The sequence below is a fragment of the Neltuma alba genome, unplaced genomic scaffold (assembly GCF_004799145.2).
Source record: "Neltuma alba isolate B1F8T4 unplaced genomic scaffold, ASM479914v2 tig00012515_pilon, whole genome shotgun sequence".
In the NCBI taxonomy this organism is placed as follows: domain Eukaryota; kingdom Viridiplantae; phylum Streptophyta; class Magnoliopsida; order Fabales; family Fabaceae; genus Neltuma; species Neltuma alba.
In genome coordinates this window covers 619,641-646,604 of record NW_021636982.1, presented here as the reverse complement: position 1 = coordinate 646,604, position 26,964 = coordinate 619,641, and the positions used below count along the sequence as shown (strand labels likewise).

Below are 26,964 nucleotides of genomic sequence, written 5' to 3'. Positions count from 1 at the left end.
GTTTCCAATAATTCAAGAGCCCTTGTTCATACCCATAACCTCCATAACGAGAGCCACTCTCCAATAGAGGTTCTGTATATCTTCTTGTGTGCTGTACACACACACGCACACCAAATTCAAATAGGTTACGTCCTCGTTACAGCTTCTGAAGCATTTGCTGGATCTGGTGGGTTAATAATATTGCTCCCATGGCTTCAACTGCTATACCGGGAGAAATTTCATTGAGAGTTGTTGTGGACAAAGAGCAAAACAGAGTGCTCTATGCTGAAGCAGGGAAGGATTTTGTGGATATTCTTTTAAGCTTCTTGACACTGCCACTGGGAACTATTGCGAGACTTGTTAGTAAGGATTCAACCACGAAGCCTTGTCGATTCGGATGCATAAGCTCACTCTATGAAAGTGTGGGGAATCTGGACCCCATGTATTTGAATTCAGAGACATGCAAACAAATGCTGCTTCAGCCAAGGAACTCAATGGAATGTTATAATCGAAACCTCAAACTCAACATTGATGACACTGAGCCAACCAAGTATAACGTTTGTCGAGGTTGTCGTGCTGTAGAAGATGGTTCTCTGGTGAGCACTTCCAAGGATATGAAATGCAAATGCGGGCAGGATTTTACGCGCATCTTTTTGGACCCTTGCAAATCGCTCCTATGCAGTCCTCTGTTAAGTGGATCTGATAAAAACACGAGTGGCGATGCTGGGGGTAATAATTGCAATGCATTTTATATTTTTTGTTATCCTTATTAAACAAACCACATTTGATTCGATTATTACTATTACTTCTTTCATAACTACTCCAAAATACAGATAATACATGGGAAGGCTATGTAAAGGAGACTGCATCTTTTATTATTTCTGATGATCTAGCGGTAATTCCTGCTGATTTCAACACAACATTGTGTCTGCTAAAGAATCTTCGCTTTGAAGGTCCACCGGAGGAATCCACTATGGTTCTCAGTTCAAATGAGGTTAAGTTCTAGAAACATATTATGTTTTATTTTGTTTGTATCACATCACCTGATGCTTTAATTTATTATGTTTTCGAAGATTTTGGACCTACTCAAGTGCTTGTTGATCTCCAAGACGGCACTCACAGATACATTGTTAAGGAAGGAGCACAGCCTCGTGCATTCAGAAACCTCGTCCAAGATATTTGATGAGAGACAAGGTAGAAAGAGCACTGGGACGATGGAGATAAAGCTATTGATGTCAAAATCGAAGTCCAAGATATTTTTTGCTCAGGTTGAGGAAGATTTCATGGACCAGCTTCTTAGTTTCTTGACATTCCCAGTAGGAGCAGTAGAAAGAGTTTTAGAAGGAAACTCTGGGGTGGTGTGTGTCGACAAATTATATAACAGTTTGTTCAATTTTGATTCAACCGTAGACATGAAGTCAGAGAATCTAAAACACGTGTTTGCCAACCTCATGATAGCCCCATATTTTAATGTCAATAACCAGATGTTACCTATCGATGAACTGAAGTATCCGTCCGAGTTAGGTATTTGTTTTAACAAGGATGGTAGTGGTCGATATTATTTGACTGCTGATGCAAGTTTGTATGTCCATGTTTGAAGAAGAGTAAGAATGTGCGACCCTAAGTCTCCAATAGCGGAGGAGAAATCAGGCAATGGATATGCAAAGAGCGGAATCAAGTTCATGGTTGCCGATGACTTGTCTGTGAAACCCTTTTCATCTCACCATGTTCTATCATCCTTATTAACTGAATTGAAGGTGCCTCACCATGACTTGGAAGAAAGAACAATCCGCATTGGGGCACAAGAGGTACGCATCTTCTAACCTTTAGACACAACAAATGAGATGCCAATTCTGTTTGGAACGAATGAGATGCAAATTCTGTTTGGAACGAAAAAGCAAGAAGTTATATGGTTTGGGTTTGTTTTCCCTTGAATATGATCAGATTTATTTGCATGCTTGTTGCAATTTATTTTTGCCTTCTGTATCCGGCTCATGCATACAAGTGCAGGTTATGAGCATCCTTGAAGCTTCCATGGTTTCAACATCAGCTTTGACAATTGGCCTGAGGGAATTTTTATCAAACAATATTAAAGACGGAAAGCAGAAACATAACGGTTGGCTAAATAGAAGCCTGAGAGCAACGCCCTTCAGTTTCTTGACTTGTTTTCAGACTTTTGCCTTGTTGTTTTGTTTTGGAGAAGTGTGATGGCTTGTGATTGAATCAGTAATTGTATAATGGTGCTTTACTGCTGTTTGGCAAGTCCTCTTATGCACATTGTCCATAGTACTTTGGATAGGCTGGAAAGTAGAGTTGGCGTCTAATTTCCCTTTGGACTTGGGCTTGTCAGATGCTTTATTTTCGTTGCCCACTTTAGATTTTCCTGTATTTGCCCTCTTCGACCCTACTTGGACCCACACGGACTTGCCATTGGAAATATCCTTCCCAGAGTTTCGGCTCTGTGGTTGACCATCACCCAAAGACTGCTCTTTTATTTTGCGTTGTGATACTGTTTTCTGTATTCCTGATCTTCCGTCATCTCTCCCCTTCATCCCGCTCTGATTGCTTGCAATATTATCCTGTTCAAATCCCATCATATCCGGAATTTTAACTCCCCCTCGGAAATCCCGACTAATCAGCATCTGAGGGCCCAAGTGAGGGTCGGGAGTCACCAGTGAGTTCTTGGTCGCCGGGGGTTGGGGTGCTCGTACCAGTGCCTTCTTTCCTTCAGCCGTGATCTCAGCCTTCTTCAATTTTCTTCCTGCAGTTGCGTTCTCAGCCCTATTAGATTCCTTCTGCACCTCTTCCTCTTGCACCGCAGCCCCTTCACTACTACGATGCAACTCCATTAGTACAGCATGTGGGCATTGGTGTTTCTCGTGTCCATAACGGCCACACTGAAAGCACACTTGTCTCTTTCACGCGCTAATGGTGCTTTACTGCTCTTCCTACACTACACACAGTGTATATTTAAAATGAGACGAAAATAATTAAAGTGGACAATGGTAGTGAATTAACTATGGATTATCTACATGGTCAACTTAATTGAATTATGCGTATTGTCCATTTAAGATGCAAATTGACGACGCGGCGGTGTGTGTGTGTGGGTGCAATTGAGATGCTTGAGGTTGTGTACTGTAAAGGGACACACATGATTATTTTTTATATAAGATTCATTGAAATCCATATTTATTTTGTTAACTTTCGAGCATGCTAAAAAAAATTTGAAATATATTTATTTTTATATTATGTATTAAATTAAAAAATGATAACACTCACATAATTGAAACTGAATTAAAGAGTTAATTGTTTTTGTACAAATTTTCTCTTCATAACAACTCTTGATTTAAAGGGGAGATGGAGAATACCAAGAAGATAATTAAAGATTTAATATGATAATATTTTAACTAGACGTAATCTGAAAACTTTTAATAATCTAAACTATTTAATAATTTTTATATAATTTTAATTGTAATATTAAACTATAATTATTCGAAAAAGGAATAGTTGAGGGTTGCGCGTTAGGCGGAGCCAATCTGAATTCTAAAGAGCGTAGCCTCATTGGCAAATTAAATTTCTTCGTTCTCAATGAGAGTGCAGATTAATGGCATCTGTTTGGGACAAAAACGTTTAAAGGCCTGGCTGGAACATAAGCCCACTAAAAGTCTACTTCTAGGGCATGCATAAGGTAGATCTTCTTCCTCTCTTTTTTTGGGTTTTAATTAGCCCATCACACTATCTTCTAATAAATCTCCAACTTTTTAGACAAATTACTCTCTCCGTTTCTTATTATAAGAGACGAATAACCGAATTACGTTGATAAAAAAAACAGTTAAAATTAGTTAAGAACAATTAATATGTAAGAAGTATAACTTTTTTTTCCAAAAATACCCTCATTAATAAGGAGAGAGAGCATGAGAGAGAACAATGGTAAATTATTAAAAGAAAGAGAAGTGGGAATGAGAGAGTGTATTAGTTGGAGACAATAAATATGGGTAAAATAGAAAATTAACACAAAAAAGTAGAGACAACTTTTAAGTGTCTCTTTTATATAGGAACATGCCATAAGCATCAAATGTCTCTTATAATAAGAAACGGAAGGAGTATCATTTTGTGCTGTGTTAGACAATCTAAAAAGATATGACTATATTCACATAAATGAAGAGCCATACGTAATAACATATTTTATATATCATAACCTAATCAGAAGACGCGTCTTCATTGGTATAATTTATAGTTTTTATTATAAACAGTTCTATTGAATTTTAATAATTATTACATCTAATTTTTAATATAAGAATTAGTTAACTAATTTGAATAGATTAAAAAAAATTTGTTAAATTAGTTATTCGTAATAAATAGGTGTTGTTATTCCTAAAATATTCTTACTAATTAAGTATGTTAGCTAGAACTGTCATTATTATAAATATTATTTTGAAAAAATAGATAAATATAGAAGACAAAAAGAATTGAGATATTATATTTAAAACCAAAATAAAAATTAAATGAATTTTTATATTAAAGATAAAGATAATATTTTATATATCAATGTACATTTCTTGTCGGTGTATACCAATAACCAATGTACAATTTTAAAATTGCCGATCAACAATGATATAAAGGTTTAAAAAAAAAAACAACAACAACAATGGTATCGAGAAAAACCCAACCAATCTAATCCAAATCAAGTCACAATAGGAAAACAACGTAAAATACAATATCATTAAGGATTAAAAAAATGGTAACAATAATTTTAAACGATAAATATATTTTGAATTTTGATTCCGAGCGAGCGTCGTCTCCATCGCGAAGTCCACTCTCTCCTCCACTATTCAAAAAGCTTCTCGGTCCCCTTGGTTTCTCTGCAAATCTGAAATGTCGATCGCCATAGTAGACCACGCCCTTCCCTACGACACTCACAATCTCTACGATGTTTCCTTTTACACTCACAACATTCACACACTGCTCACTTCTTCCCCTTCCATGGTCGATTCCTGGCTCTCCGAAACCCGCAACCTCCATTCCCTCCCCCAGCCTCTTATCGTCGGCCTCGACGTCGAATGGCGCCCGAATTTCCACCGCAATATGGAGAATCCGGTCGCCACATTACAACTCTGCGTCGGCCCTCGATGCCTCATATTCCAAATCCTTCACGCCCCAAACATCCCCCAATCCCTGATCAATTTTCTCGCAAACGCGAATCACACTTTCGTGGGCGTTGGGATCGAAGAGGATGTGGAGAAACTCGTGTGCGACTACGAACTGAGTGTGGCCACATTCGTTGATCTGCGCGATCTGGCGGTTGACAAGCTGGGGGATAATGAACTGAAGAAATCGGGGCTCAAGACTCTGGCTCTGCGTGTTCTTGGGAAGGAAATTGAGAAGCCAAAGAGTATCAGTAGAAGCAGATGGGACAATCTGTGGCTTACTCCTGAGCAGGTAAAATACGCCTGCATCGATGCCTTTATTTCTTTTGAAGTCGCAAGGCTTTTGTATTCTGGCCAACTCTAGCCATGGGGATTGCTTGGGATTCAGAACTTGGTACAATTCGTGGATAAGTTAATTCTGGTGTGATGTGTGGTTCTGTTAAATGTGGATTACTGGAGTTTGTTTGTATTTTGATGAAACTTTTCTATGGTTCATGAAGTGACTTTACCAATAACATGTCTCGTGTGTGGAGTATTTCATAATTGATGGTTCTCAGACAATAATAGGATTTTGGAGGATCCAAGGTTGGTATACGCAATATATATAACTGATGTCTTGTTTTGCCAAGGCATGCGTTTGAATTCTCTTCTTTTGTTGATGTTGTTTTTTTCCCTTTTCTCACAAGAAGGGCTTCACACACACACGCACCCAACTAGGTTTGAACACGAAGGTGCTCACAAGTGATGAATGATTTGTAAATATTTTGTAAGTATTTTTTAAGTTTTGAATTTTGTTCTATTTTTTTATTTTTTTATAAGAGAAGTAAGAGTGATCAAGATCATTTGATAAGAAATTTGGTTTCCATAGGTAAATAATTAGCAGCTTAGGCTTCTTCTGAGAGCCATTTCTTGATCTATTTTTAGTAGTCTGTCCTATGAAAGAACTTCTTTCTTCTGTGTGAAATAAAAATATTAAAAAAATAATATTCTTCCATATCTAAATATAAAATTATTTTATAATGTAATTTGTATTACAAAATAAATTTTATATTTAAGACTAAAGGAATATAAATTCTTTAAACCTAGTCATATTCTCTAGTAAAAAAAAAAAAAACCTAGTCATATTTGAGCAACATAAAAATTTTAATCCCGCAAGGAATCGAAGTCTCAATCCTCCTTCGTAGACTAACGTAGTGATGTTTACTCTTTTCTTGAGCACAGCCACATGATGCTTTATGATTGTAATCGGCCCAGAGAAACCAATTTTTTCAAAACTTGAAAGCAAATTCTTCAGTCAAAAGGGCTAGGAAAAGGAAAAAGAAAGAAGATGAAAAGGTTAAAAAGAAAACAAAACACCTTGAAAGCAAATTCCAACACCTCATTTTTAAGAAATTATTATTAGTACAGGTGGAAATACTCCTATGACTGATTATAGCTACCCAAACATGGTCATTTTAAAATAAAATTATAAAAAACTGATGATACTGAAATATATGGTGATTACTATGGGCAGGCTAATTTTTGTTTCTAAAAATCGTCAGAAATTGAAGTAAGCTGGATTATACATTGTTCCGCTTCTCATTTTTTGTATTTCAAACTTAATTACTCTCTCCAGTCTTTTCTATTAAATCATATTAACTACTTTTTTAAGGATTAAGGAAATTAATTAAAATTAGCTAAATATTAAAAAAATTCAACTTTTTAAATTTAACCTTCAATGGTTAAAGCTTATTGGGAGAAAGAACGAAAAAAGCCACCTTCTCATCAATAATCAACAAGACAAAGGATTTTCTTAAACTGCAATAAAGTGAAGATTGATCTCTTGAGATCATTTGAGAAGAAAATTGATTTCAATTAATGCATGAATATTTTTTAATATACGAAGTAAATATGTTAGAAGAGTTTTGTCTCGACTAATGTAAAATTGTTTTTTTTAGGTATCCCAAACAACCCAATGATATTGTAATGTTTACTCTTTTCTTGAACACAATCAGATGATATTTTATTCAAACGAAACCGAACCAGAGAAACCAATTTCTTTAAAACTTGAAAAAGCAAATTCTTTTTGGCAAAAAAAGAGAAAAGAAAAAACAAATTCTCCGGCAAAAAGTGGCTAAAAAAGAAGAAAAAGAAAAAAAGAAAGAAAGAAAAAAAAAAGTTGAAAGCAAATTACAAGACTTCATTTTTAAGGAATTATGCTTATCACGGTTTGCGGGAGGAAATACTCCTGTAACTGATTATAACTACCCAAACATGATCATATTAAAATAAAATTGCAAAAAAAATGATGATATTGAAATATATGGTGATTACTATGGGAAGGCTAATTTTCATTTCCAAAGATCACAAGGAGTTGAAGCAAGCTGGATCATATATTGTTCCACTTCTCATTTTTTTTATTTCAAAATTAATTACTCTCCTTGTTCTTTTCTATTAAACATATTAACTACTTTTTTTAAAGATTAAGGAAACTAATTAAAATTAACTAAATATCAAAAAAATTCACAACTTTTTAAATTTAACCTTTAATAGTTATAGCTTAAAAACCCATCTTCTCATCAATAATCAACAAGACAAAGAATTTTCTTAAAACTGGAATAAAGTGAAGGTCGATAGCTTACGTTCATTTGAGAAGAAAATCAATTTCAATAGAAGCATGAATATTTTTTCTGTACCAAAATAACGATTAAGGAAATTAATTAAAATTAGCTAAATATTAAAATTTTTTACAACTTTTTAAATTTAACCTTCAATGGTTAAAGTTTATTGGGAGAAAGAACGAAAAAGCCAGGTCTCATCAATAATAAACAAAGGATTTTCTTAAAAGCGGAATAAAGTAAAGATTGATCTCTTGAGATCATTTGAAAAAAAAAATCGATTTCAATTGATGCATGAATATTTTTACTGTACCAATTATTTATAAGGCACTTTCAACATATTTCACACAGACTAAGAAAAACTTTAAGCTTCATTAACTCTCATTTAAAATTTAAGGAATTTCTAACTTTATCCCTATTTAATATATATTATACCTTATATAAACAAAGTCAACACAATAATAAATTAGGGATAAAATTGTACATCCATACAAAAAATTTCTCTCCGTACCCTATAAATAAGACCAAAAAATACCTTCTCTCTACCCTATAAATAGGACCTGAGGAGTAGAGCCGGTAATATGGGTTGAGCCCGCGGGCTCAACCCACCAACCCGCCAACAAGTGGCGGGTTGGGTTGATAAAAATTAGGACCGTTTTAAAATGGAAGTTTTGAGCCCATAACCACCAAGCCCAGACCCGCGGCGGGCTAACCCGCAGGGTTGGCGGGCCAACCCATTTAACCATATTTTTTTTTTGCAAATTTTTTTCCTTTGCCTCTCAGTCTCTACACTCTTAGCCTAGTCCATAGTGCAACAGTGAGCAGTCCATGTCTAATAGTCTAACACGACAACACCAACACGGTCCCAATTTCACATTTTGCTTGCGTGTCACACTCCTCCCAGACCCAGTCTCCCAGTCGCCCTCGGCCAGTCCTAACTCCCAAGTCCCAAGTCCCAAGCCCCAAGCTCTCTACTCTCTGTCTTTGCTTTGCGCCTTTGCCCTAGCTCGTGAGTGATGATTGAGCACTTGATAGTGATTTGTGTAGTGACATTGTGTTTGTGACTTTGTGGTAGTGTTAATTTGGATTTATGTTTTAATTTGAAATGTTTGTTAAATTATTAAGGACATATCATGTTCATTTAATCATATGTTTAATATTTTGATATATTTGAAACTTGAAACTTGGAACTTTGGATGGGTTCCATGTTTTATTTATGATACTTTCTATTTGCATGTTTTATTTTAGGTATTTAGGAATTTGAGACTTTGAGTAGGTTTTATTAAAAAAAAGTATTTAAAAAAATTTGGCGGGTTGGCGGGCCTAACCCGCCAACCCCCCCTCGCGGGTCGGGTTGAAAAAATTCTAGCCCGTCAAAAAACGGTCCTAAAAAGCTCAACCCGCCAAGCTTCAGGCCCGCCACGGGCCAACCCATAATCGGCGGGTTGGCCCATATTACCGGCTCTACTGAGGAGTACTCACAAGTGATGAATAATTTGTAAATATTTTGTAAGTTGTTTTTGTTTTCTTCATGTCTTTTTTAAGACAATGTAAGAGGGATCAAGATCATTTGATAGGAAATTTAGTTTCAATAAGTACTCCTTCAGTCGTTAATATAAGACCTATTTAACTAATTATAAAAAATATGACATGTTTTTCCTAAAATACTATAATTATCTTTCTTAATATCTTCCCTCCATGTCCTACTTGATTATAATTGAGGGAATATGAAAAAGGGGTAATTTAGAAAAAAAAAATTAATAAATAGGTGATATATATATAGGATCAAGATCAACTCAATAATTAAGTTCTATGTTAAGAACCAAAGGAGTAAATGATTAGTAGCTTGGTCTTCTTCCAAAAACCATTTCTTCATCTCTCTCTTTTCAGGAGTCGGTGTTCTTTGAAAGAACTTCTTTCTTTTGTGTGAAATGAAAATATAAAAAAAAATGTAAATACTTTAAACGGATTAAGAACCATTCAATGGCCTAGAGTATTTTGTATTTCGTGGTGTATCCAATATTTTGAATTATTTTTTTTAAGTGTATCCAACACCATGAAATACTTTTCGGAACATCCAGCTCTCTAAAGTAGTTTTTTAGGTATGTACAGTACCCTGAAATATTTTTTGGTTTATCTGGCAACAAGATAAAAAAAATAGTTTAAGTGTTAGAGGCACTTGACAAATATTTTAGGGTGCTAGACACACCTGAAAAATATTTCATGATACTAAATGCACTACAAAATACTTTAAGGTGTTAGATGCTTTTGACAAAATATTTTGAGATGCTAGATGCACTTATTCTAATTATGTTTGACCAATGTAAAAATTTAGATCCTACTGGGAATCGACATCTCAATCCTCCTTCCTAGACCAATAACGTAAGTATCTGCGTGTAAACCAAAGTATAATTTAAAAGTGATTTATAATATACGAAGTAAATATATTAGAAGAGTTTTGTCTCGACTAATGTAAAATTTTGTTTTTTAGGTATCCCAAACAACCCAATGATATTGTAATGTTTACTCTTTTCTTGAACACAATCAGATGATATTTTATTCAAACGAAGCCGAACCAGAGAAACCAATCTCTTCAAAACCTGAAAAAGCAAATTTTCTTTGGCAAAAAAAAATGAAAAAACAAATTCGCCGGCAAAAAGTGGCTAAAAAAAAAAGAAAAAGAAAAAAAGAAAGGAAAAAACAAAAGGTTGAAAAAGAAAAAAAAGGTTGAAAGCAAATTACAAGACTTCATTTTTAAGGAATTATGCTTACTACGGTTTGCGGCAAGAAATACTCCTGTAACTGATTATAGCTACCCAAACATGATCATATTAAAATAAAATTACAAAAAAAATGATGATATTGAAATATATGGTGATTACTATGGGAAGGCTAATTTTCATTTCTAAAGATCGTAAGGAGTTGAAGCAAGCTGGATCATATATTGTTCCACTTCTCTTTTTTTTATTTCAAAATTAATTACTCTCCTTGTTCTTTTCTATTAAATCATATTAACTACTTTTTTTAAAGATTAAGGAAACTAATTAAAATTAACTAAATATCAAAAAAATTCACAACTTTTTAAATTTAACCTTTAATAGTTATAGCTTAAAACCCACCTTCTCATCAATAATCAACAGGACAAAGAATTTTCTTAAAACCGGAATAAAGTGAAAGTTGATCGCTTACATTCATTTGAGAAGAAAATAAATTTCAATAGATGCATGAATATTTTTTCTGTACCAAAATAAGGATTAAGGAAATTAATTAAAATTAGCTAAATATTAAATTTTTTTACAACTTTTTAAATTTAACCTCAATGGTTAAGGCTTATTGGGAGAAAGAACAAAAAAGCCACCTTCTCATTAATAATCAGCAAATACAAAGGATTTTCTTAAAACTGGAATAAAGTGAAGATTGATCTCGAGATCATTTGAGAAGAAAACCGATTTCAATTGACGCATGAATATTTCTACTGTACCAATTAATTATGGTGTGATGTGGGATTGTGTTAAACTGGATCATATATTGTTCCACTTCTCTTTTTTTTATTTCAAAATTAATTACTCTCCTTGGTCTTTTCTATTAAATCATATTAACTACTTTTTTTTTAAGGATTAAGGAAACTAATTAAAATTAACTAAATATTAAAAAAATTCACAACCTTTTAAATTTAAGCTTTAATAGTTATAGCTTAAAAAGCCACCTTCTCATCAATAATCAACAAGACACATAATTTTCTTAAAACTGGAATAAAGTGAAGGTTGATCGCTTACGTTCATTTGAGAAGAAAATCAATTTCAATAGAAGCATGAATATTTTTTCTGTACCAAAATAAGGATTAAGGAAATTAATTAAAATTAGCTAAATATTAAAATTTTTTACAACTTTTTAAATTTAACCTCAATGGTTAAAGTTTATTGGGAGAAAGAACGAAAAAGCCAGGTCTCATCAATAATAAACAAGGATTTTCTTAAAAGCGGAATAAAGTAAAGATTGATGTCTTGAGATCATTTGAAAAAAAAAAATCGTTTTCAATTGATGCATGAATATTTTTACTGTACCAATTAATTCTGGCGTGATGTGAGGTTGTGGTGAACGTGGATTTCATCGGAGTTTGTTTGTATTTGAATGAAACTTTTCTATCAATGGTTCCTGAAGTGACTTTACCAATAACATGTGTCGTGTGTTATATAATAGGGGTATTTCATAATGGATGCTTCTCTGACAAGATCCAAGACTAGTATACACAGTATTGATGTCTTGTTAAGGCATGCTTCTGAATTCTCTTCTTTGTTGTTGTTGTTTTCTTTTAAAAAAAAAAAATCACACGTGCGCTTTTTCTTCCTTTTCTCACAAGAAAGGCTTCACAGATCACACACACACCCAACCGTAAGTTTGAACCTGCGAGTTACTCACAAGTGATAAATATTTTGTAAGTAGTTTTTGTTCTCTTCATGTATTTTTTAAGACAATGTAAGAGGGATCAAGATCATTTGATAAGAAATTTAGTTTCAATGAGTCAGGGTGTGTTTACATTGGTAGTGACAAAATTGACTTTTATTCTATCTGACTTTTACAAAAGTCAATTAGAGTAAGAGTTAATTAGTGTAAAATGATTTATATTTGGATAGTCAGTTTGAAAAGTTAAAACTTATTTAAATAGATAATGAAAAAATAAATTTAGATATAAAATAATAGAAAAGGGACATAAGTTTTATAATATACTACTTTTAGTTCTTAATATAAGACTCAGTTAACTAATTTGGGAAAGGCTAATGAAGTTATATAAATTACTTTAAAATATTTATATTTGCCGCTTTTCTTCAAATTAATTTATTTGACTTATAAACTAATGTGTAATCTAAATATCTAATGTTACACATAAGTATTTTAGAGATGTCATGTAACATATAATATAATTAAGTAATTTATTTAGCTTCTTTAATCTATTCAAGTTTGTCTTTTCGGGTCTTATATTAAGAAGCGAAGATAATATATGATATGTATACAAGTTGATAAGTTTTAGAAAAATAATTAATTAAATTTTATTAGTTAATTTTTTTCATCTTAGAAAAAAAATCAAATTATTGGATCAAGATAGAACTTATTTAAATACTCTTATCTTTCTTTTTCATCTTTATTCCTTCTTTCTCCATGTTACAAACTCTAAAAGCCAGAAATCCTAGCGTTATAACGCACTTAGCTTTTTGTCCAGGAGTTACTTTGAAAAGTAGCCTACCTAAACAAACTTTTATCACCAAGTGACTCACCAACGTGCATTCTCCAGTTTCTTAGGCACAGTATCTTTCCAAAACAAAGATCCAAACGAGCACTAAATGATTAGTAGCTTGGGCTTCTTTCGAGAGCCACTTCTCCATATCTCTCTTTTCAGAAGTCAGTGTTCTTTAAAAGAACTTTTTTTTTTCTGTGTGAAATGAAAATATTAAAAAATAATATAAATTCTTTAAATGGATTATAAAACACTCAGTATCTTAGAGTATTTTATATTTTGTGATATATCCAATATTTTGAATTATTTTTTTTAAATGTATCCAGTACCATGAAATATTTTTCGGAGCATCCAGCTCTCTAAAATATTTTTTTAGGTATATCTAGCACCCTAAAATATTTTTTGGTGTATCCAGCAATAAAGTAAAAAAAAAAAACCTTAAGTGCCTGTTTGGTTCACTGAATCTTTGGAAATATAAGGGAATGTAATAAAATATAATGATGATTACATGAGTCTGTTTGGTACACCATTAAAGAAAAGTGATGTATAGACATAAGAAATGTTTGGTTGGATTACAAAGAGTATGGGAATAGGTAAAAATAGTGTATCAAAAGAAAAAAAACCCTTATTTACATATACATAAATTTATCTAATGATTTAAAGTTGTTTTTTTTCTCCAAATATATATAATAACCCTAACAACATATATAATAATAAGTTCAAGCCAAAAAAAATAGAGTATATAGTACATAAATAAATATAATAATATATACTCCTCTGGTCCTATTTATAAGGCACTTCCAACATGTTTCACACAGACCAAGGAAAACCTTAAACTGCATTAACTCTCCATTAAAATATAGTAACTTTCCAACTTTACCCCTATTTAATATATACTCCTTTCAAAAAAAATAACTACTTACACTATAATAAATGAAGGACAAAATAGTACATTCATACTGAAAAGTTAATGAAGTGACTTATAAATAGGACAAAAAAAAACCTTCTCTCTGTGCCCTATAAATAGGACCAGAGGAGTATATGCATGCTTTCCCATTATCAGATTCTCCCTTGCAACTAATATATATATATATATATATATCACCAAATATGCATCAACCATGCAACTAAAGTTTAATAGCAATATGTAGCAGCGTCTGCGATTGCCAATGATTCATCAAAACTTCCATGAAAGCAAAGCAAAAAGGGCCTCCGAAAACTGGAATTTTCAGAAAGAAAAAGGTGTGACCTTCAATATAAAAGAAATATGGCAGTGTTAATAAATGAAATATCAGTCTGGCATCAGAAATAATAGCAGCAACAACAGAATTCTTCGAAGCCGACCCAGAAAAACTAATTTCTTCAAAACTTAAAAGAGCAAATTCTCTTTGGCCAAAAAAATAATGAAAAAGCAAATTCTCCTGCAAACATGGGCAAAAAAAAAAAGAAGAAAAAGAAAAAAAAAGTTGAAAGCAAATTGCAAGACTTCATTTTTAAGGAATCATGATTACTACCGTCTACGGGAGGAAATACTGCTATGACTGATTATAGCTGCTCAAACATGATCATATTAAAATAAAACTATAAAAAAGATTATATTGAAATATATGGTGATTACTATGGAAAGGCTAATTTTCATTTCTAAACATCATAAGGAGTTGAAGCAAGTCGGATCATATATTGTTCCACTTCCCTTTTTGTTTTTTAATTATTTCAAAATTAATTACTCTCTCCAGTCTTTTCTATTAAATCATATTAACTACTTTTTTAAGGATTAAGGAAATTAATTAAAATTAACTGAATATTAAAAAATTTGCAACTTTTTAAACTTGACCTTTAATAGTTATAGCTTGAAAAGGCACCTTCTCGTCAATAATCAAGAAGACAAAGGATTTCCTTAAAACTAGAATAAAGTGAAGGCTGATCTTTTAAGTTCATTTGAAAAGAAAATCAATTTCAATTGATGCATGAATATTTTTACTGTATCAAAATAAGTAGTAAACTGCTCTTTACTCTTCCACAAAATGAAACATGACGTGTTTACAACATTTAGTTGTCCAGTTGTCTTGAAAGGTTGAAAGGTTTTGGTGCGATACTTACGGAATTATTCACATCTAGATGCCTTTTCTGAGAATAAATTATTATTTACTTTATAATATGTAGTATGGTATTTTTTTTTGGATACAAAGTATAATGTATTTTCAATATTTAATATATACGGTCTAATGGGGTTTATGAATATAAGGCCAAGTATGGTACCGCTTATTGAAACAAGGCAAGGCCTATGAATTACGGCAGCTCCAAGCAACCCAATAATAAAATTTGTAATTTGGAGCGAGAATTACAATGAATTCCCGATGATTGGTAAGTCCAATAATAAGTGAGTAGTTATTATTTATTATTCTGAAATTTATTGTTGCAAGTTGCTCTGTTATTAATAAAATTTTAAGTAAATATTTTTTTTATTTAGAACTTTATAATGATTCTCCCAACTCTTAATGTTGCAATCCGATCCGGTCCAGTCAGATGAGTATATGAAAAAAATGTAACCAATGGTATTATGATTTACTCCTTAAATAATGCGGTTGTTTCTCATGCTTCATGTGGCACAATGGATCGGGGACTAACAAGGTTGGTTTTCTGGCTCATGTTTGCATAAAACACTCTAATGAATTTAATATTACCATTTGTTGCGTTCATACGTATAGGATATGTTCTGGTGAGGTTTTCTTTTGAATTTAGGGTCTAATTTTTAAAACAAAATGTAAGATAGTCTTCTCACTAATATAATTATGGCTATATTAATAAATTTCTAAAAAAATTATCAGAAACACGATAATGGGTTATTTTTATGTCTTCTAATATCGGCGATCACAACTTAAAAAATAAAGACGCGTATTTATTTTAATTATAGAGTTTAAAAATTAGATATAAATATGTTAAAAGATTTATGTTATATACTAATTATATATAGGAAAATACTTAGATTAAATCTCCTATGTCCAATTATATCATGTTTTCCAATTACATATAGTCATATATGACACATGACACATATCCATATGTGATAAGAGAACTTGATATAATTATATATATATAAAATAATTTACTTTATGTTTTAGGCGATTTTATTTTTCTTCAATTATTGTAATTACTGGAGAAGAGCTAAAGAGGAGAAGATGGGCAGAAAGGCTTTAACAAAAAATCTCAACTTAGCAACGAAGGCAAGAACTTTTTGACTTCCAAAGGATTGCAAGCATTTACCTTAGCAATGAAGGAGGAGTCGCAAAGCATTGGTCATATCATCAGTTTCCAATAATTGAAGAGCCCTTGTTCATAACCATAACCTCCATAACGAGAGCCACTCTCCAGTACAGGTACGATATATCTTCTCGCATGCTTTATATATATATATATATATATATTTCAATTTCAAATTCAAATTCAAATACGTTACGTCCCCGTTACAGTTTCTGAAACGTTTGCTGGATTTGGTGGGTTAATAATATTGCTCCCATGGCTTCAACTGCTATTCCGGAACAAATTTCCTTGAGAGTTTTTGTGGACAAAGAGCAAAACGGAGTGCTCTTTGCCGAAGCAGAGAAGGATTTTGTGGATATTCTTTTAAGCTTCTTGACACTGCCACTGGGAACTATTGCTAGACTCGTAAGTAGGGATTCAAACACGAAGCCTTGCCGATTCGGATGCATAAGCTCGCTGTATGAAAGTGTGGGAAATCTAGACCCCAAGTATTTGAATTCGGAGACATGCAAGCAAATGCTGCTTCAGCCAAGGAACTCCATGGAACGTTATAATCAGAAACTCAAACTCAGCATTGACGATACTGATCCAATCAAGTATTATGCTTGTGAACGTTGTCTTTTTCAAGGACCTTCTCTGGTGACCACTTCCAAGAATATGAAATGCAAATGTGGGCGGGATTTTACGTTCCTTCTGAATGCTTGCGGATCACTCTTATGCAGTCCTGTGGTTAGTGGATCCGATAAAAACGTAGGTGATAGTGATACTAGAGGTAATAATATCTTTTTGCAACCCATTTTATGTTTTTGGTCTATCCTTATTGAACAAACCATATGCTACGTTTGACTCGATTATTAATAATTTAATATTGCTTCATCTCCTACCTGTCCAAAATGCAGACGATACATGGGAAGGCTATGTAAAGGAGACTGCATCTTTTATTATTTCCGATGATCTATCTGTAAACCCTGCTGATTTGAGCACAATATTGTGTCTGCTAAAGAATCTACGCTCTAAAGTTCCACCCCAGGAATCCACTGTGGTTCTTCGCTCAAAAGAGGTGAACTTCTGGAACCATTGATTATGTCATCACCATGAGTCTTAAATCCTTTATCTCTCATCATATGATGATTTGTTATGTTTTCGAAGATCTTGGACCTACTCAAGTGCTTGATAATCTCGAAGACGGCTCTCACAGATTCATTGTTAAGGAAGGAGCACAGCCTTGTGAATTCCGAAACCTTTCTCAAGATAACTGAGAGACTAGGCAAAGAGAACACTAGGACGATGAAGATGAAGGTATTGATCAGAAAATCAAAGTTCAAGATATTGTTTGCTCAAGTTGAGGAAGATGTCATGGACCAGCTTCTTAGTTTCTTGACATTCCCAGTAGGAGCAGTAGAAAGAGTTTTAGAAGGAAACTCTGGATTGGAATGCGTCGACAAATTATTTAACAGTTTTTTCAATTTTGATTCAACGGGAGACTTGAAGTCAGAGAAGTTGAAAAATGTGTTCGCCAACCTCATGATAGCCCCATTCTTTAATGTTAATAACCAGATGTTACCGATTGATGAACTAAAGTGTCCGTCTCGGTTAAATTGTTGTTCTAACGACTACGCTGTTGGTCCATATTATTTGACTGCCGATACTAGTTTGTATGTCCGTGGTGTGAGAAGAGTAAGAATGTGCGACCCTAAGTCTCCAGTAACAGAGGACAAATCAGGCAGTGGATATGCAAAGAGTGGAACCAAGTTCATGGTTGCTGATGACTTGTCTGTGAAACCTTTATCATGTCATGATGTTTTATCACCTTTGACTGAATTCAAGGTGCCTTACCATGACTTGGAAGAAAGAACAATCTCCATTGGGGTACAAGAGGTACGTATCTTCTAACCTTTAAACAGACAAATTAAAGGACATGCAAATTTTGTTTGAAACCAAAAAACAAGAAGTTATATGGTTTGGGTTTGTTTTCCCTTGAATGTGATCAGATTTATTAGCATGCTTGCTGCAATTTTCTTTTGCCTTTTGCATCAGACTCATGCATACAAATGCAGGTTATGAGCATCCTTAAAGCTTCCATGGTTTCAACATCAGCTTTGACAATTGGCCTGCAAGAATTTTTATCAAATAATGTTAAGAAGAAGGGGAAACAAAGACGCAAAGCAAAAAAAAAATAACTGTTGGCGAAATGGAAGCCTACGAGCTACGTGACTAGTGCTTCGATTTCCTGATTCTCTTTCGTACTTCTACCTTGTTGTTTTGTTTTGAAGAAGTGTGATGGCTTCTGACTGAATAAATAATTACATAACGGTGGTTTGGTGCCCAACGTATTTGCTTTATCCAGTCGTATTTGCTTGTAAACGTTGTCTTTTTGGAGAAGGTGGTTCTCTGGTGAGCACTTCCAAGAATATGAAATGCAAATGTGGGCAGGATTTTACGTTCTTTCGGAACCCTTGTGGAATGTTCGTATGAATGTATATAGTAGCGCAGAGAAGTAAATATGGAAATCTGGATTTATCTGTGTGTGTGTATATATATATACTCCTCCGGTCCTAATTATAAGACCCAATTGACTTATTTGAGGAGATTAAGAAAGTAAGTTAAGTTGGTTATTTATAATAAATAAGTGTTGTCATTCCTAAAATATCCTTGCTAATTAAGTATATTGGTTAAAACTATCATTATTAGAAGGATTATCTTGGAAAAAAATGCATAAATATAAGAGATAAAATGGATTTGGGTCTTATAATTAGAACCAAATAAAAAGTTAAATGGGGTCTTATAATAAGGACCGGAGGAGCATGACGTTTTGACACAATACAGTATCCAAATCACAAACTGATAGCCAAAAGTAACGTAAAGCAACAGAAGAGGAATATAACCAGGGAAGGGAGGGAAAGAAAGCTCAGAGAGGACGAGAGGTACAGGAAGGAGAATCAGAGAATCATTACATATTTCACACCCTCACTCTCTTTCCTCTAACGGTTTATAGTCGTCAGTCCTCCCTAAATTTCCATGTGAGTCTCCTTTCACGTGTACTGCGACGTGGTTCCCTTTCTGCATGAGTCTCCGTTGCCTCTTGGACTGGTTCATTTTAACAATTTATGTTGCTTTCCCTAAACTAGCTATCATATTTAATCATATGCATTAAAAATATCCTTTAGTGAGAACACCTTACAATTAATAAGAGTATTTTAGAGAAAATATTATAAGTTTAAGAGATAAAATGGATTAAGGTCTCATATTTAGAATTAAATTCAATCTTCAACTAGTTCTTATATTAAGGATGGGTAAAACCGAGAGATTTTTTTTACCAAAAATTTAAAATAGATATGTATATATTGCTAATTATTATTAGATGATTAAATAATAATAAAAAAGCCACACAAGCTGTGAATAAATAATAATTTAATTCACCTTTGATTCTATGTTACTCTATTTTAATTTATTTATGGATGATAATGATTATAACATTGTTTCATCATCTGGTAGTAAACATGTTTTATTAAGAAATATAATTATTATTTCTGTGTATAAAATTATTCTTTATTTTATTTATCATTTCGTTTTATTTTACATAAAACGAAGAACTATAAGCCCATGTGGACCTCAAATCTCTGGAATTGGGATAAAGATGATGGACACTGGAGAGGAAGTCAAATTAACCAACGTGAATGAGTAATGCAAAATGTCCAAGAACACATATAAATATTAAAGATATTGATGAATTACAAAAATACTTACAATCATTTTAAAACTTTAAATAGGATCATTAACGCTTTTTTTTGGGCCAGCACTTTATTGTTGAATATTATGGCCCAAAAAATAAAGAAGCTAAAATCTGGCTTGTAAGTTACCAACATTGGGAAGGATCCCATTAAAATAAAGGGTTAATTAATCTGCAAGTCCTTATAGTTTCAACTGATTTTGAATCAGGTCCCTATAGTTTTTTTTCTTTTTATCAGGTCCTTATACTTTTACATTTTTTTAATTAGGTCCTTGTATTTATTTTTCTTTTAATTAAGTCCTTATAATTTCACTAAATTTTTAATCAAGTCCATGTAGTTTTAATTTTTATTTATTAATTAAATATAAGCTTAATTAAATAGATTAATACTGAAATATAAAATATTAATAATTAAATTAAATTAATAATTATGTAATAAAAAAGTAATAGAATTAATTAATTCAGGAAATTTTTTAGAACAATTAATTTTTTTCTGAAAAAATTAAAATCATTATAATAATTCAATATCTTTAGAATATTATTGTTTATAAACTAATATTAAATAATATATACTATTTTATGTTTATATAATAGTACTATTAGAATTTATAAAATAAAGAATAAAAAATTCAGGGACTTAATTAAAAATAAGGTGAATTTATAAGGACTTGATAAAAAGAAAAATAAATACAAGGACCTAATTAAAAACAGGTGAAAGCATAAGGACCTGATAAAAAGAAAAAAACTATAAGGACCTGATTCAAAATCCGTTGAAACTATAAAGAGCTGCGGATTAATTGTCCCTAAAATAAAAGACAAGAATACAATTGCTGGAGTTTTGGCCCAAACTCGAACTAAAAGAATCCTTACTTTTTGGGTCAAAATCCGTCAAAAAGTTTAAAGGCCTGGTTGGAACATAAGCCCGCTAAAAGTCTACTTCTAGTGCATGCATATGGTAGATCGTCTTCCTCTTTTTTTTTTTTTTTTTGGTTTTAATTGGCCCATCACTCTATCTTCTAATAAATCTCCAACTTTTTAGACAAATTATCATTTTGTGTTGTGTTAGACAATCTAAAAAGATATGACTATGTTCACATAAATGAAGAGCCATAAGTAATAAACATATTTTATATATCATAATTTAATCAGACGCGTCTTCGTGGGTATAATTTATAGTTTTTATTATGAACAGTTTCTATTGAATTTTAGTAATTACTATCTCTAATCCTTAATATAAAAATTAATTGATTAATTTGAATAGATTAAAAATATTAGTTAAATTAATTATTTGTAATAAATAGATGTAGTCATTTCTAAAATATTCTTACTAATCAAGTGTATTGGTTAGAACTATCATTATTATAAATACTATTTTGAAAAAAAAATAAATATAAAAAACAAAACGACTTGAGATATTATATTTAAAATCAAAATAAAAATTAAATGAATTTTTATATTAAAGATGAAGTTAATATTTTATACATCAATGTACATTTTTTTCGATGTATACCAATGTACAATTTTACAAATTGCCGATCAACAATGATACTATAAAGGTTTAAAAAAAAAAAAAAAAACAACAACGATATCGAGAAAAACCCGACCAATCTAATCCAAATCAAGTCACAATAGGAAGACAACGTAAGATACAATATCATTAAGAATTAAAAAAAGTGGCAACAGTAATTTTAAATGATTGTTATGAATATAATAATATTTTTGTGGATGTCTATATATCTCCTATTATTTTTTATATCTCCCATAATCTTCAATATCTCCTATTATCTATATATTCTATAATTATCTCTTATTATTATGTAATTTGTAGATTCTATCAAAGGTGTAAAGTTGTGTCTATAAATAGAAACCATGTACTCCTCCGGTCTTTATTGTAAGACCCCATTTGACTTTTTATTTGGTCCTAATTATAAGACTCCAATCCATTTTGTCTCTTATATTTATGTATTTTTTTCCAAGATAATCCTTCTAATAATGATAGTTTTAGCCAATATACTTAATTAGTAAGGATATTTTAGGAATGACAACACTTATTTATTATAAATAACCAACTTAACTTACTTCCTTAATCTCCTCAAATAAGTTAATTGGGTCTTATAATTAGAACCGGATGAGTATAATATATTGAGTACTTTTAAATAGAATGAGAAAGACTATATGATTCTTTTCCATTTCCTTTTTATTTATAACAGATATTAATTTATTATTACAATAACTAGCTTTTTTCCCAGTTACGACTTAGCGCCTCCTCTCCAATTTGGAAACTATCATTCACTCATTTGGCCTTCTACTTTAGGCAGCGCACGGCCAGCGGAGGAAAGAGGTAAAGGAGAGAAGCTGAGTCCTAACCCACGCGGGTACGTCCTTTTCCTTTCTCCCCCATCCGCGATTCCGTTCCTTTCCTCCGCTTCTCCCAAACCCTGGTTCGCGCTCCGCCTCTCCTGTCCTGCTTCAGTCCGCTACAGCGTGAGGCCGAGCCAGGACCTTCCCTTTGTCCAGCGTTCGGCATTTCTTCTACGTCTCCTTTTCCTTCAAGTACTCGGCCTGTCGCCACGGCTTGGCACTTCCATCTCCTCCGTCACTGCATTCCAAGGTATGATCAAGTTCTCTGCCTGTCGACACTGTTCGGTGTTTCTTCTCTACGTCCTTCGTCTTCAAGTTCAAGGTCTCTCTTGATTGATTTTTGTGACATCAGTGTTCTTGTTGGCGTAGTTCTGCTCGATAAAAAACGACGATGGCAGAGGAAGAGAAATTCCCTGTTTTTATGGATGTTGAAATATGTTCGCCCCCCCATGAAAGGATGGTTTTTGAGGTACCTTTTTGTTTTTGCACTTTTGAATTACAATGATCATACATGGAGTTTTTATTTTATTTTTAAATTTTGCTACGTTGACTGTGAATATAAATGCAAACTAATGAATTCTTCCATTGCCCCAGCTACTCTATGACAGTGCTCCCTTCACTGCAGAAAATTTCCGTGCTCTATGTACAGGTAATAATCTGATTTCGTTAATATCCCTAGTAGAACCCTCCTATACTGCAATTACAGTCTTACTAATTGAACAAGACCTTGGGCGTGTTAACTGACTTTGAATTTTGTGTTTTATGATGTGGTCTACCCAATCCTCATTTCATCTTCTCTTTGTTCAGGAGAAAAGGGAACTAGTCCAAAAACGGGAAAGATACTGCAGTACAAACATTGTTACTTTCATCGTCTCAAGAAAGGCAGCTCCTATGTGAAGGTATCTAACGATATAGTTTTAAGTTTATGCTTACTAAGTTGTCCATGATACATAGGCTTTTTAATGCCCAAAACAGTTTTCTTAGCAATGTGGCATCAGGACTATATACTGATGCTACTTTTCCTCTTGCAGGGAGGTGGTTTTTGCTGGGAAACTGGTACGTTTTCTTTCAATGCATTGACCTTAGGATAGACTGCTTTCTGAAGCTTGTAACTTGAGAAATACATTTAGTGGATTTCTATGGATGTAATGATTATTATTTTTTTTTGGACCTAAACACTAATCCATTTTATTAATCACCGAACAAATCAAGTTACAACCAACTTTCTATAATTTGGAAACCTCCTACTCCATTTGATTAAAGCTTTCTCACAGTTAAGCAGACGCTTTATAGCTTCTTTCACTCCATCCATACCCATACCCCAAGCACTCCTCACTACTTCACTGTATTCAGAATGATCAATCCAAGCCTGCTCAAATTTAAAGTTCCTTGGTGCTCTAACTCCCTCATACTGCAAGTCAACTAATATTCTCTCTTATCTCAATATTAGCAAGCACCTGATCAATTCTCTCCTTTATATTATCCCCATCCCTCCTTTTATTACACCAAGTACATCTCAGCCCTTGAAACCCCATATCAGTAAACTCGCAATCTACTATGAACTGCTGGAAGTTAGTGATCTTCCTAATTGCTCTTGGTCTACGTCCTTTCTTTTCTTGTGAAGCCGAGTTGTCAAAATCTCCCAAGCATAACCGAGGACCCACCACTTCTCTTGCAAGCTCCTTTACCTTGCTTCAAACCTTCATTCTCTCCCTTTCTTCTGTAGGGCCATAAACAAATGTTATGAAGCCAGGCATCTCAAATTTCCCGGAAACAACCCGAGCATGAATCAAATTTTTACTGCTAAACAGTACTTCATTGCATTATACCACCATAAAAACCCGGACCACCACTCTTCCCTTCTGGTTCAACTAAGCTTCATCTAATCCCACACCTCCTTCTCAACCTCTCTACCACCATCTTTCTCTGTTTATTCTCCATCAGAAACGCAATTAGGGATTTTTTAGTGTAAATCACACTTTCTAAATTCTTAACTGTCGAGGAACCCCTAACCCTTGACAATTCCATGCCAGTACACATGATGCCTTGGTGGCTGTTAAAGGTCGGCTACCAACACCCTCAGCTGAATCAACAACCTTCTTAAAATCATTCTTTATTTCCATAGCAATTCATCTATGAATGAAATTATTATTTTTACCAGTTATCACATTTTGTTGTTTATAATCAAATGAAAGTAGATTTCTTTGTTTTTTTTTTTTTTTTTGGCGTATCATTGTATTTGAAGATTTTCATTGCTTGGGAACAATGGGTCTTGTTATATCTTTTATATTAGATATTGATATATCAACTTTAAGTAAATTTTGTATCCTTTGTCTTCAAATCATTTCGGTCCCTAAATATTAGGGTTGAATTAAAGATCAGCAATTGAGGATTTTAGCTGGATCGTCTTCCCTCATGAAAATGTTGTCGCCTAAGATGTATTTCTAAATGGGTGCTTAAATAGTGTGTCTGTTGGAAATCCTACGTTTTAACAGTCACTACTGAGTACATTAAATCGTCAATTTATATAAAATAATGTTTTATTTTTGATAAATTCTTCATTAAACGATCCTCTCAACACTATTGATTAAGTACTATGAGGTTCTTCATAACTACAATGCTAATTGCTAAGTTCATTTGGCTTGATGCCCAGTTTGCTATAATTTCCAAACTTACTAATCACTTCTCCTTCCTAAATGTAATATGTACTCTTACACCTGTGTCTTGTTCTCAATCTTTTTGCAGGGAAAGGGGGAGAAAGCATATATGGTCCATGCTTCCCAGGTGAGAATGCTACATCCAGGATTCACTTTTAAAAAGTTCTCAAAATGTTTTTGTCTATTTATTTTGATTAATAGAGTTTCAAATTATTGTGATTCATTTCAGTTGAGTCAAATGAGCTTAAGCATGACCAAGAAGGGCTCCTATCCATGTGCCGACGTGATCAAAAAGCTTCTGGTTCTCATTTTATTGTCACACTGAAAGCTGATCCAAGGCTTGACAGGTTCATAGATGGTTAACTCTAAATCTTGCATTTTATTCATCTTCTCATGACCGGTTGGGGTGTGAATGTAAACTGTCCGGTGTGCAAAATTGCATTGTAGCAATTCATAATACACTAGTTCTGTTGTTTGGAATCTTTTGCAGTTCGCATGTGGTATTTGGGAAGCTTGTAGAAGGACTTGATACTCTGAGAACAATTCAAGAGTTGATTTACTATACGCCAATTAAAATCTGCCGTTCTGGTGTATTATATCATGGTGGGTTTCGTTTTGACCATATTAGTTCCATTAAAAATGATAATTTTGCGTGAGCTCATCCTAATAATATTTGCAGCCAGAGACCGACCTGTTGATGTGAAGCCTTGTCTATCTAGTGCGCTCTCTTTTCAGGGGAGAGCACTAGTTGAACTAAACAGGTAAAACAGAATACATTTTTAGTTTGTCATTATATTATGATGGCATTCATATTTGAACATGATTGAATAATATTGCATATGATGGTGTGAGCTCCTATGTGTATGTACTCTAGCAGAATGAAGAGACCTTATTTGACTGTCTCCTTGTAGGGCAAATTATCGAAGGCCATCTTCCTCAAAGCCAAAGGAGGTTTATAAACCCATCCTCCCCGAAAAAAGGTTAACTGATTTCTCTTTCAAGCTGATGATCTTTTTTGTTTCCACCATTTGTATGTTAAACAGTAGGAACCCTTAATCTCTCCTGAAATTTTTGTTTCCTTCTCTCTTTCCTGGACCCTTTTCACACTAGAAAGATACAGGGATCCTAAGGTGGTTGAACATTAGAAGAAATTAAGACGGATGGATGGACTTGCAAAAAATTGTTTTAGAATATATATAGACAAACATCCACCCAAAAAGAGCAATGACGAATTACAAAAACAACGAAAATAGCAATATTCTAGTGTGCAAAAATATTAATATCATTAATTGAGTCAATATGAATCGTAGGCTTATTTGATTGTAAGGTTTGAAATTCAATTGATCATTTAAGACTTAAAAGGAAAATTATTCAGTTCATTCCAACAGATGTTAATAATAATAATAAGTGCTTATTTTATTAATATATTGATTTTTTTAATTAGTCTTGATCCTGATACCCTGCTCGATCCTGTGTCCTTGCAGGGCAAGTGAAGAAGGGCCTTCCACAAAGGCAAAGCTTCGCAAAACCTTCTTCCCCAGACCAACGTAGTATTGCTGATTTCTCTTTCAATCTGGCGATGTCTTTCTGGTCCCACCATTTTGATCTAGATGTTATTTTGGTTCCACCAGTTACTTATTCGTACAGTTTCGAAGTAAATGAATATCCGTTTTTGCGCTAAAAAGAAAAGGAAAAGTAAAAGAAAAGATGAAGAAGTCATTTTCATATTTAGGTTAAAATATGGAGCCAGTTGAGCTGTGAGATATGATGATAATGCTGTTTTGTTACGGAATAGTAATTGCTGTATTTGATCATGGAACCGAATTGAATTTCTTAAATTATATTTTGAATTTAGCTTTTGGTGAACTCTTTAATAGCAGGTCCAGGCTATCTATCTCCTCTTCCGTGTCAAAAAATGCCCAAATAATACAGACATATTCTATGTTTGTGAATACAAGTGCTACGTGCTTAAGATTATATGTTAGGTCCCCATGGGGAG

At 33.1% G+C, this 26,964-nt stretch overlaps 3 protein-coding genes across 3 annotated transcripts; all 3 read left to right on the top strand.

Moving 5' to 3' along the window:
- The first annotated feature begins 188 nt into the window (after window positions 1-188).
- LOC114727956 (uncharacterized) lies at window positions 189-1,577 on the top strand. The gene is made up of 3 exons (XM_028914746.1): window positions 189-708; window positions 813-973; window positions 1,053-1,577. The coding sequence occupies exons 1-3, from the start codon at window positions 189-191 to the stop codon at window positions 1,575-1,577; spliced, it is 1,206 nt and encodes a 401-aa protein (XP_028770579.1).
- A 3,277-nt stretch (window positions 1,578-4,854) lies between these two features.
- On the top strand, window positions 4,855-5,521 carry LOC114727926 (Werner Syndrome-like exonuclease). The gene has a single exon (XM_028914711.1). The coding sequence runs from the start codon at window positions 4,855-4,857 to the stop codon at window positions 5,488-5,490; it is 636 nt and encodes a 211-aa protein (XP_028770544.1). The 3' UTR covers window positions 5,491-5,521.
- Window positions 5,522-22,699: 17,178 nt separating this feature from the next.
- Window positions 22,700-26,646, top strand: LOC114727955 (peptidyl-prolyl cis-trans isomerase D-like). Its single transcript, XM_028914745.1, has 10 exons — window positions 22,700-22,777; window positions 22,903-22,957; window positions 23,116-23,207; window positions 23,340-23,364; window positions 25,054-25,092; window positions 25,195-25,312; window positions 25,456-25,568; window positions 25,645-25,726; window positions 25,877-25,995; window positions 26,450-26,646. The coding sequence occupies exons 1-10, from the start codon at window positions 22,700-22,702 to the stop codon at window positions 26,644-26,646; spliced, it is 918 nt and encodes a 305-aa protein (XP_028770578.1).
- The last annotated feature ends 318 nt before the right edge of the window (window positions 26,647-26,964 follow it).